The sequence below is a fragment of the Sardina pilchardus genome, chromosome 15 (assembly GCF_963854185.1).
Source record: "Sardina pilchardus chromosome 15, fSarPil1.1, whole genome shotgun sequence".
NCBI lineage: Eukaryota > Metazoa > Chordata > Actinopteri > Clupeiformes > Clupeidae > Sardina > Sardina pilchardus.
This window is the reverse complement of record NC_085008.1, coordinates 12,687,427-12,700,031: the sequence shown is the minus strand read 5'-3', so window position 1 is coordinate 12,700,031 and position 12,605 is coordinate 12,687,427. Positions and strand designations below refer to the sequence as shown.

Here is a 12,605-nt window from a genome sequence, read left to right as displayed (position 1 = left end):
CACCCACACGGCTCGCACACTCCAGTACACGCTGGAGGAGCCTAATTAATATATTTTTAATAAAGAACAATTTCTAAATTGTAATAATCAGTTTCAGGCCCTCTTACAGGTGCACCTACAGTACTGTACAGTACAGTAAGTACTTCAGATAAATTAAGTGACCCTCAGTCTGATGCAGCCTACATCTTGGTCAAAATGAACCAGTACACTACTGTAGATTACACTAGTATTACTGACTGGTACCTGCATTATACTTCAGACGTCTGACAGAGAGAAAGAGAGAGAGGGAGTACAACTGTGTCTGCTTGTGTGAAGTGAGGGTGAAGACAGAAACGCACGCAGAAAGTCAAATTCATGCAAAGTGTGAGGGGAAAAACGGGGATCATAAAACCCAGCATCGTATTGATTCAGTGTCTAGACGCATATCAGCTATCTGGGGGCAGACACTGTGAGAAGCATGTAGACGCAACCTGTGACTTCCTTGCCTACAATGTGAACACACACAGACACAAACACAACGCATACACACACACACACTGCCCTTGTGCAACTGTACACTACACCCCGCTAACCCACCCAAACATACAGTACAGACGTATCAGTGTTCAGACACTGTAAGGTTCACTGACATTTTCGGCATTTTCTGTACAGAGGGTGCACATCTGATACGTCTGTAGAGCAGCCACAGTGTAATTAAGCCTGTGCAAAAAACACAAACTATGTGCCTGCGCTTATACCAGAGAGCAGGAGATATCCTCCGTGCTTTGACAGAGAAAAAATGTGTGTGTGTGTGTGTGTGTGTATGTGTGTGACAGAGAGAAAGAGAGAGCATCAAAAACTAGATGGTAAGGGATGTATGTGTGTGTGTGTGTGTGTGTGTGTGTGTGTGTGTGTGTGTGTGTGTGTGTGTGTGTGTGTGTGTGTGTGTGTGTGTGTGTGCGTGTATGACAGAGAGAAAGAGAGAGCATCAAAAAGTAGACAAGGTAAGGGACAGGAGAGCTCAGCTGGGACATCAATGTAAACACATCAATTTAAAACATTAACAAGGGGGGGGGGAGGGGGTGATACGATAGAGACTATAAAGAAGCAATAAAGGGAGAGAGAGATAATGGCAGAAAGATGAAGAGAGTGAGAAAGAGGCTAAAAAAGGAAAATATTGGTTGGAGGGTGAAAGTAAAGCGCTCCTTCTTACATTAAGGAAGCCCACCTGGCCCGCTTGCTGACCACTGTCAGGGCAGACAAGTTGGACAAACTCCTTCAAGGTCTCCTGTGGATGGTAGCGAATGGCCGGGTGAGAGAAGTAGGAGCCTGGCTGCTGGATGATGGGCGACGTCGGGAAATGCAGACTAGAAGGCGTGGCATGGGGACTTGCTGCAGGAGATAGAGAGAGAGTGGGAGAGAGGGAGAGAGAGAGAGAGAGAGAGAGAGAGAGAGAGAGAGAGGGGACAGAGAAGGGAAGAAAGTTGTTAGAGACGATACAAACGCTGCAAAGAGTGGAAGGGGTTGGTTTGAAGAAGCACATAAAGAGGTAAGTCTGATTTGTAAAGTAAAGTCAAATTCACCAAAAATGTTACCCAAATACACACACACAGACACACACAAACACACAAATATATATGTATATATGTATATATATGTATGTATACAGTATATATATATATAATGTGCATCGATATACACAAACACAACATCATCAGGAGAGCAGGGCTACATGCAGATGGTGAGACACAAAGGTGTCAGTCTTCTCCCAGGACACAGAAAAGCAGGAACATACATGTGTACATGCCAAATGCAGACAAATGCACACGCAAACATGAACATTTCGGCAGCAAGTAGGACATTTCTGTAAATCCTACTGTAAGAACACTACAGTGGGATCTCTATGGACGACGTCACCTGCAGCTGTCACCATTTCACACATAAACACACGTCACACACCCTCCAAAACACATTGTCATCACACAAATAACATCAACACAAACACCAAGCCCCAGTTATGAAGAGAAAAACTGAGCTCAGTAACACCACCACAATTTCGATATCACAACCAAAGCAACAAGTCCAACTTGGTGCCACTATCCGTAGTGTTTAATCTGTGCTACTACCAGCATATCATACTTTCATTCACTCAGCCAATGACATTTGCACAGAACAGAACAAAAATGACACATTTCAAGCTGTCATCATAGTGGAGTTCACATTGTAAAACACTGAGTGTGTGTGTGTGTGTGTGTGTGTGTTTGACTGTTTGAGATTGACAGTACTGTAATGGATTGAGGCTTATCAGCTATTTAATTGTAACCGGCACAATCTAATTACCCTGCTCTTAATCGAGGTAATATTCGGTTACTGGTTATTAGTATAATGCTTGAGCCTGACGGTGTGCGCTCTTTAAGCTGTGATCTATTACGGCTCAACTAATAAGTCTCCGCACCCCTCCCGCCCCCCCCACCAGCCAACCCTAACCTTTCAATATCAGCAACAAGCTCCCTTTCCAGGGGCTGGGGTGGGAGAAGATGGTAAGCTGATACTACATAAACATTGTTAAAGCCACAGCTCAGTGCTGCAGTAATTCACTTAAGTTTGCTGTGATTTATGGGTCTGTCAATAGGGGGTGACTGGAAACGGCGGATGCCATGGCTGCAATGTAGGCATTGTATTTACAGTAATAATAGAATGGATGGCTTCTGTTCTGCCCTTCCCTCTTCTTTCTCCTCTGTCTCTCCCCTGCTCCGTCTTTTCATGTCCTGTCTTTTGTCTGGAGTCAGGAATGTGAACTTTGGAGAGCTCTGGGCGGGAGGGGGGGGGGGGGGGGGGGGGGCAGATGCAGGGAGGAGAGCCCCTAAACCATGCTTCCAACAGACTGCGCTGAGATACGCACGCACGCACGCATGCACGCACACACACACACGCACGCACGCAGGCACGTACACACACAGAAACTGACACACTCACCAATACACAGACACATACAAACACATGCACACACACACACACACACACACACAGACACACACACATGCACTTGGCCATATAAGCTCAAGCACACTGACACACCCACTAAGAGCAGACTGCTCTATTGAATTAGGTATGTGTTTAGAGGCAGTGCTGCAGTGACTGCCGTACTGACCCCAAGCATGACTCACCATACACCCGCTGCCCGGGAACACTAGTGCTTCTCTCTCTCTCTCTCTCTCTCTCTCTCTCTCTCTCTCTCTCTCTCTCTCTCGATTTTACACAGACACACTCACATACACACACACACACACAAACACACACACACACACACACACACACACACACAGACACACACACACACACACACACACACACACACACACACACACACACACACACACACACACACACACACACACACACACACACACACACACACACAGACACACACATGTACGTACGCAGTACGCGCACATGCACATTTGTATATCTATCAAGTGTCCTTCTACACCTCTCTCTCTCTCCCCTTCTCTGCCTTCTTCTACCATCTGTCCATCTCGCTGACTGTCTCTCTTGGGATCTTCCTCAATGTTCTCTTTTTCTACGACATTTCTCTTTTGTACAGCATTTTGTTGGTGTGACCTTGAAGCAGTAAAGACAATCAGGTAGAGAAGGACAGACTTTTTTATTTCCACCTTCTTTTCTCCTGAGGAGAGAGAGAGAGCACTCCAGGTCACAGGTTTGGAAGGTGGAACGGAGCCGTGTACAACTCTCTGAAAATTCAGCAACACCATCCGTAACCTCGGCCGTAAACTTAATGAAACACTCGGCGCACATGTGCTTTGTGCCGGGCACTCCTAAGAAGTGGAGCCAGTTGGCTGAGCTGTGCTTTCTCTGGAGGCAACGTGTCGAGACGAGAAGATGTTACACATCAAAGCCAAAGAAAACGATGAATTAAACACACCGCCGCGCTACCAGGCTACCGACCATCATCTGGTTGCTTGCGAATCAATCAAGAAATGTTTAAAAAAAAAAGACCCAGGCTGCATGTGCCGTCCCCTGTGTCTCCGACCATGTATGTGCCATCCCTGTGTCTGTGACCATATACGATGCAGTGTTGGAAGGACTTTCTCTAAGGGGAACAACAAATAAACTAACTAACTGAGTCTGGGACGGCACTGGCTCTACAGGGCCCACTTGAAGAGTCAGTGATGGAGGGCTTCCTCTTCATGTATCGCTAAAGTAGCTCTCGCATTCAGCTACTCTCTGTAGGCTTTGCCCCGGAGGAAGATAAGGAATTGCAGCAGGCTGAGTGACCACCCATCATGTCTCTGGCCCCTTCCCAGCATGCCTTAGTGCAACTTAACGCTGTCACAGACATCCAGTGTCAATTATGCAAATGGAACTAGTCGGTCATAACATAAAAAAAAAAAAAATCTCTCTTCTATTTTTTCTCTTTCTGTTTTGGCAACTAAATGCATTCCAGAATGATTGTCAATTACTTAAATGGCTTGCTTACATCATGTTGTGCATCACTTAATGATGGATGTTTGGCTAGAGACGGGGCGAGTAACCAAAGTTTCACTGTGTTTCAGGGTGTAGCTCACAATGACATCGCTTCTACTGGGCCTTTTGACTGCTTTGAGGTCCTCTATCCAACTCTGTGGGCCGACACACGCACACGCACATGCACACGCACACGCACACACACACACACTGACACACACAAACACACACACACAAACACACACACACACACACACACACTGACATACACACACACACACACACACACTTTCCAGTGGTTGACCATATCTTTCCAGAATATTATAGCGCAGAGTCTATTCCTGACCTCTTGCACACGTTCACACCCAATTTCACCATCAGATGCTCTTTATGGTCCCTTTCATGTGGACTGTTTCTTCAACGCAAGGGCAGCCTTCCCTCATCCATTACACTCACTGCACCAAGTGTTGTGCGTGCAAAGCTAAGTTTGTAGCTATTTCCTGTACAAGCCAGTGTCCTACAAGGAACCCCTAAAAAGCAAGGTGTCACAGTTCAAAAGTTCACTGCAAAACAACGATAAAAAAAGAACAAACAATTGACCAGCCTGAGTTTTTGTTGCGCTAAGCTGTGACAAACAGCACACTAACAAGTCACTTGACATCATAACCTATGCTATGCTGACAGACTGACTACGGCGAGACATAAGAGTCTCTTGGCTGAAATAAGAGACAGTGGAACTAGAAGTTCTTCTTCAAGTAAGGAAATAAAATGCAGACAACCATCAGCCATGCAACACCCCCCCCCACCACCCAATGAGACACACAAGGACAGAGGGGGCCATTAACCTGAGGGGCTCAGAGAGACACACATATCTGAGGGGCAAATATAGATCGGCCACTGACAGGGAGGCTGGGCTGTACAGTGGACCGGACAGGGGAAAGAGGGGAGCAAAAGCAGGGGAGTGGAGAGTGGTCACTGTGCTCTGCCCGCATTAGAGCTGCAGCCATCGTATTATAAAGCACAGGATTAGTTCCACTTTGCAAATCGCATTGCTTCACTGATTTTATTTCCCCCCTGCATCTTTTGAGCTTTTTTTTCTTCCCCCCCCCCCCTTGTTCTTCTCCTGGTCCTTGGCTGCCAACTTCCCTTGAAGAAGATATACAATCCAGGCGGTGGATTACTGGAGTAATGCAGGAGGTGATAAAAGACTCTTTTATTTGGCTGCCGTGTTTTTGTGAGGAGAGGCAGCAACAGGTCCTAACTGTGCTGGCTTTGCCACACTGACAGACAGAGAGAGAAAGAGAGAGACAGAGAAATAGAGAGAGAGTGTTTTTCAAGTGTTTTTACATCATCCGCTAAGGGGTTCGCTACAGTATGTGCGGCCCAAAACCTAGATTACTTTAAATCAATTACAGGATCCCTGCCCTCAGACAAATAAGATGACAACCTGGTCTTGTGTGGTTTGAAGCCTGGCATTTTTTCATCAGTGTCAAACATAAAATCCCAAATCTGACAGTGACACCACTTACTGTCACAACCTAATCCCACTGCTCTCACCCTCTCAGATTATGGGCTTTTATTTTTTAGGTCAAAATATTATTGTGTATCAAGCCTTTAATCTTCCAAATGGGCACTTGCACCCTGATTTTTTTCTTTACTCCCTAACAGATGGAATGCATTAATAAAAACAAATGTTGCAGTGTATAGAGGTCGAATGCCTTTTTTCTGAGAAAGACCAGCTAGCCCTTTGTCTAACAACTCTCTCTCTCTCTCTCTCTCTCTCTCACTCTCTCTCGTGTTTTTTTCACACACAACTCCTGAATTTACCCATAGCAACACTTATTCCCATTTTGATGGATGTTTTGTAATATTCCATAATGGATGCTCTCCAATATTCCCGCTATGCTCAGCGACCTTGGATGGCCGGCTCAGGCCAGCGATCGCTGGCGGCTTGGAAATGTGAGACATGGAGCGCCGCGAATAGCTGCACGCACGGCGCCCCTCCCACGTCTTCCACAATCCGGGGGGTCAAGCAGAGTTTATTTTCTTTTTAATCTGTCACAGCTGAGAGACTTTGTCAAGCGACAGTGCATGGAGAACTCAAGGTCCTGTCTGTTTATAATCTGCCAGGTTTACCTACTGTGGTGATCCCACACAGGGGAGGCTCAAAGGACCCTGAGCTACAGACTCAGGACCACGCTAGCACCTCATTGATCACACAAGCACGAGCAAGCACTGTTGAGGCTGCACCAGACCACAGTGTTTGGATGAGTGTTTATGTCAAATGCTAACAAATAAGTCTGGGCAGGGTGCAGGGCTAGAGGTTTTAGCTGGTGAGATAATCAGTGGATTACTCTTCAAGCAAAAAAACAAAACAAAAATGCCTTAACACTCATACAGGAATCACCGTGATGAGGAAAATGCACACACACACACACACACACACACACACACACACACACACACACACACACACACACACACACACATTCACACTGACACACACACACACACACACACACACACTGACACACACACACACACACACACACACACACACACACACACACACACGCACACACACACACGCACACACACACACACCCCAACACACCATCATGACCACTGCGGCCCAGCTGTGTGCTCCCACAGGAGCGGTGTGCTGAGAGGTGAAACCCCCTCTTGCCGTGCTGAGGCCGGGAGTCCAGAAGACAGTGGGGACAGGTGGGTGGGGTGGGGGGTGGAGAGAGGGGCAAAAAAAGAGGAGCTTTTCTGGCGTGGTGGTGGGAGGTGAGGGGGTTGAGTGGGACCTCACCTCTGGGTCCTGTAATGACAGGCCGATGATGATGTGTAAAAGCCGTTCGAGGGGAGATGCTCTGCGCAGGCACGGGGCTGCTGAAACCAGACTTCTCTGACTTCTTTAATGTGGTAGGCGATGGCATCCCTGGCAAGAATGATTGATAAGTGCAATTTAATAATGCAAGGACATGGAGACACAAGCCTGCAGCACAGGTGGGAGGGAGAGAGAGAGCGGCAGAGGGAGGGGGGGGGGGGGGGGGTGAGGGGCGGGGGGAGAGGGCTGTGTGTCTGAGGACGCCCGGGAACCAATTGAGTGGAGCCTACGGCATTACTGGGGGGGAATGTTTTCGGTGGGACACTCAGAGGGCCGTACTACCGCATCTTCCCAACTGTACACTCAGTGCCTTTACTCTGTGATGTTAGAGCTTTCAGATATGCATTTACCATTAGTCGTGTGGATAAACATTAAATGAAGTATGATTCTCTTGTACAGTTCAAATTTGAGACCTCAAATTTGTTGTCAAAATCAGTATAATCATTTAAAGTACTCTATGAACAAACAATAATGAGTGCCTACTTGTGACCAGTAGGTCAGAGTTAAACATTAACTTAGAGACTAATTTACATCCATCCAATTAACAAATTAACACTCTAATTTTATCTGTGGTGAACCGCACTTTCTCTGCGGCCCAATCCATCTGGATTATAGACGACAATCATTTTGCAAAGATGTACAGAGGTCTGTTCTGAAAAGACAAACTAAGTTTCTGTTTATATTCTGGGAGTTAAACTGATGGGACTCGTAAATTGAGTGTACGTACGTGAACATTCATAATTGCAATGAGACTGATTGATTTTAATGTCACACACTGATGGCGGGATGACTCTGATCTATTATTTTGACTTGGTCTATTATTGCTTATTTTAAAGAAGTGAGTCGATGATTTAATGTGACTGGAAATATACATTTTAAACACTAATATACTGAATATACATTTTAAACACTTAAAAAGTGACTATGAATGAAAGACAGGACGGGCCAACGTTGGTGGGTGGGATGAGCGGGTGGAATGATGAACATGAAGAGGACAGAAAATGAGGAGGGTGAAACGTTTAGTATGACAAAAGAGCAAGAGAGAGAGGATGGGGGTGAGAGGCAGGTGATGATGAGACAGGTAGGGGCATTGCAGAAGCACACAGCATTGGCACACATTCACAGTCTAACAGGCAGCCCTGTCGGGCCCAGTGGACATGAGTGGAGGTTTACACGCACAGGCCACTGAGAAGAGAAGCCCCAAGACCCTCAGCAGGCATCATGCACACACACACACACACACACACACACACACACACACACACACACACACACACGCAGGAACACTGTTCTATAGAGCCTGAACTGTCACTCAATCTCCTCTCCACAACCCACAGGCCTCACTCACTCAAAGAGTGTTAACACGTTAACTGTATTCTGAAATATGATGCTAAAGGGTTGCATTACATCGCTATTTTTCTTTGTCTGTTATTTATACGTGCTTCGTTTATTTAGAGATATCCAAGAATAGATCTCAACCCATTTGATGGGTGTAATACTGTTTTTACTTGGGTATGAAATGATTACATTTTAATTCATACTGTGGCTCTTACAAATGCTGTAGGCATTTAGTGACACTATACATTCCCCTGAGAGTAATTCACATTTGTATTACAGAAACAAGGAAACACGTTTCTTTTAAAAACAGACAATGATGTTTAATTACACTAATGACTACTAGTCTGGTCTGTTTGGTCTTTTCCCTGATACAGCGAATAAAAGCTGCCCTCACCCCCCCCCCCCCCCCCCACACTCGCTTTCCCAAGCTTCAGAGACAAGTTCATACAACGCTACCAAATGAATTTAGCTGCCAAAATTCAATCATCTCAGGATAAACCTTTTCCTAATCTTTTTACCCCACCCCCCTCTCCATCCCTCCTCTTGTCCACACGCCTCCTTTTGACTTCTATAAGAAGCAAACATGCATTCCCGCATTCCACAGCATGACAGCATGCACCTCACAAAAGGTTTCAGTGATTCACTGACTCTCTTCTTATTAACGGCCTTCAGAGCACTTCATTTGGGATGCGTTATCTCCACTCAGGGGAGGATATGTGGGCCAGTGTGTTTGTGTGTGTGTTACAGAATTCAAAACGTGTGCATTGTATGGGTGGGGGGTGGGTGGGGTGTCTAGAGAAGTCTTGGTTTCTTCAGCCCTTGCAGACTCCTTCCCATTTCAGGCTAAAAGCAGGAGAGTAGGAGAGAGAGAGAGAGAGAGAGAGAGAGAGAGAGCGAGAGAGAGAGAGAGATAGAGGGAGAGAGAGAGAGAGATGCACAGAGAGGTGTGCAGAATTGCCCATTTTGACAGAGAATTGCCAGTCAGAATCATCAGGATTTCTATTGCTCTCAATGGTGCAAGAAACTTCGACAAAGTTTTACTGAAATTGCAGAAGGAACCACGTAAACTAGGACTGTGACATTCACTGGCCATGTCCAAACACAGACACGGACACGCACACGCACACGCGCGCACACACACACACACACACATACACTCATATACACAATCTCTCTCTCTCTCTCTCTCTCTCTCTCTCTGTCTCTCTCTCTCTCTGTCACACACACTATACACAACAGACGGTGGGTTTGAAATGATTCTATCTTCCCTGATTACGTAAACACACATTTTCAAGGTACTATCAAACCTATCGGAAAAGAGGCATCACTTGAGTTTTCTGATTCGCTTAGTGTTTAAAGTTCACATTTGAAAGACTTCATTCAGATCTAGCCCAGTCTCATATGTGGAGCACGGATGCTTGTATTAATGTCAAAGGAAAGGACTGTTCAGTAAGCTCAATATCAAGAAATGAGAGAGGAGACACTAAGAGAGAAGAAGAGAAATTTTGTTCTTAAGTGGTTGATTGAAAAATCTTCCGTCTAGCTATATACTGTACTTGAGAATTTGTGAGCATGGTTGTGTGTGTGGGTATGTTTGTGTGTGTGTATGTGTGTGTGTGTGTGCGTGTGTCTGTCTGTGTATATGGCTGATAGTGTATATATATTCATCTACATTTCTCTGTGTGCTTGTTGTGCATACAGTATGTGTATAAATGGATGAGTGTGATTCAACATGTGTGTGTGTGAGTGTGTGTGAGTGTGTGTGTGTGTGTGTGTGTGTGCGTGTGCACATACTGTATAGTATATGTATGTATGTATGTATGTGTGTGTGTGTGTGTGTGTGTGAGATTCTGATTGCGTGATTGTGTGATTGCATCAGTGTGTGTGTGTGTGTGTGTGTGTGTGTGTGTGTGACGGTGTTCCTGCTACAGGGCCTGAGGAACTGGAGTGAGTAATGAACACTTGAAAAGGTTCTGTCAGTTGGAATCAAAGCGCAGCCCTACTCAGCACTTTCTCTCTTCCGCTCGGTTATTACACACTGCTGTTCCCTGTCTGTTGCCTCCTCTCTCTCTTTCTCTCTCTCTCTCGATCTCTCTGTTCTGCTGCCTCCCACTCCCTCGCTCTCTCACTCCTCCTCTCTGACAAATTGACAGGTAGCTGGACTGGCGCGAGGTGATTGGCTATCGAGCGTTCCTGCCTCACGGACGCTGTCTATCCGTCTCGTCCTGATGCGGACGCCGTCTGCCCACCACATCAATCAGGGAGTCGGACGCGGGCGCTGCAGCTGCAGCAGCACCAACACTCACATGGTCCCTTCCCCTCCTCGCCCTCTCCCCCCGCGCTCCTCTCTCCATCCCTTTCTCCCTCCGTCGCTCTCTCTTCTCTTTCGTGTCTTGTATCTCTCTATTTTTTCCCCTTCTCTGGCTCTTTCAGTCTCCATAATTTTCTCTCGTTTTTTAAACTTTTCTTTTTTTATACTTTCTCTCTCTATCTCTCTTTCAGTTGTACTATACGGCATCACAATCGTCCTCTCAATCTCTGTTGCTTTCTGTCAGTGTATCTGGTTCGGGGTCTCTCTTTCTCTCAGTCTCATTTTCTGCCTTTTTCCCTTTAAATCCGCTCTCTCCTCAGTCTTGTATCCACAATTCCTCTCGCCAAGTAATCTTAACTTCTTGTTTGAAACTGTTCCACTCTCCTCTGTCGCCTGTGTCGATAACCTTACTTCTTCTCTCTTTCTTTTCTCTTTTTTTCTCTTATCTTCCTTAAAACATCCAGGTGTCCCCTAACAAGTGTCCACAATCAAGGCTGAGACCTATTCAACTTTCTTTGCAGAACAAATATAGACGAACAGTTGAGAAAAAAAAATAATGAAGATTTTAAGTCAGTGATGCTTTCCTTGTACTGAATTGTAACAACCTAAATCCCTAATACATCCCACTATTCAAACACAATCATTGGTTTCAAACGGGCAATTCTGCAAAAACAAAGAAACAAAAACAACAGACACCTGTGAACACCTGTGAACAATCTGACATGTTTCTACCAAAAAAGTTTCATCTCTGGACTAGGTGACCTTCAGCTGGGGTTTGGAAGTCTGTTCATCAACACTAAGCATCCTCAACAGCACAGGTGGAATGTGGACACACAGACTTCATGGTACACACATGCACACACACTTTGCAGTTTCCAAAACTTCTCTATTGATCAAACGCAGATGAGCAAAGCCTTCGGACATAACAGACACATTGAGGTATATATTTTACAAGATGACGCAAACTATAACAGCAAAATAACAAATGACCACCATATTCAGATGAAGTAGAGCATTCTATCCTGTACAAACAGAGCACACAGACACTGTACACACACATGCACAACTATCTCTCTCTCTCTCACACACACAAACACACACACACACACACACACACACACACACACACACACACACACACACACACACTCTCACTGACCACAAGAAAACAACTTCACATAACCCTGGAGTCAGCAGAGCGACAGTATCCGGCAATGCAATGAAGTCGGAACACATCACCCATAGAACTCTCCTGTGCTCCCATTCTCCATGCACGGCCAACAGGAGAACCTCTACGTGGGTGTACTTTGGGTGTATGAGAATATCGATGCACATCATCCATGAACATTTCCAAGTCATTTCACAGACAAAAAAGGGCAACAAACAGCTAGATGCAACTGCAACAACAACCACAAAGCTATAATGGACATGACGTCAACATGCAGAAACAACATGGTGAGACTGCAGTATGCAATTGGGCTCATGGACCTCTGCATGTGGACACATTGGGACTCAAAGTCACACTGGATGGTGGTGTGGTGGAGTGTAAGGGTTGGGGGAAGGTGAGGGGCCAACTGGACAACAGGATAAGTCAACAAC

At 45.7% G+C, this 12,605-nt stretch overlaps 1 protein-coding gene across 4 annotated transcripts in view; it reads right to left on the bottom strand.

The window, feature by feature from the left end:
* Positions 1-12,605, bottom strand: part of nfia (nuclear factor I/A) — a 118,468-nt gene that overhangs the window by 14,492 nt on the left and 91,371 nt on the right. For 2 of the 4 annotated variants that reach the window (XM_062555469.1, XM_062555470.1), the window contains 2 exons: positions 7,280-7,408; positions 1,193-1,371 (listed from right to left, as the gene is read on the bottom strand). In XM_062555469.1, coding sequence (XP_062411453.1) covers positions 1,193-1,371; positions 7,280-7,408 — 308 coding nt within the window. The remainder of the gene's footprint in view (positions 1-1,192; positions 1,372-7,279; positions 7,409-12,605) is intronic. The other 2 variants (XM_062555471.1, XM_062555472.1) reach the window with 1 other exon arrangement.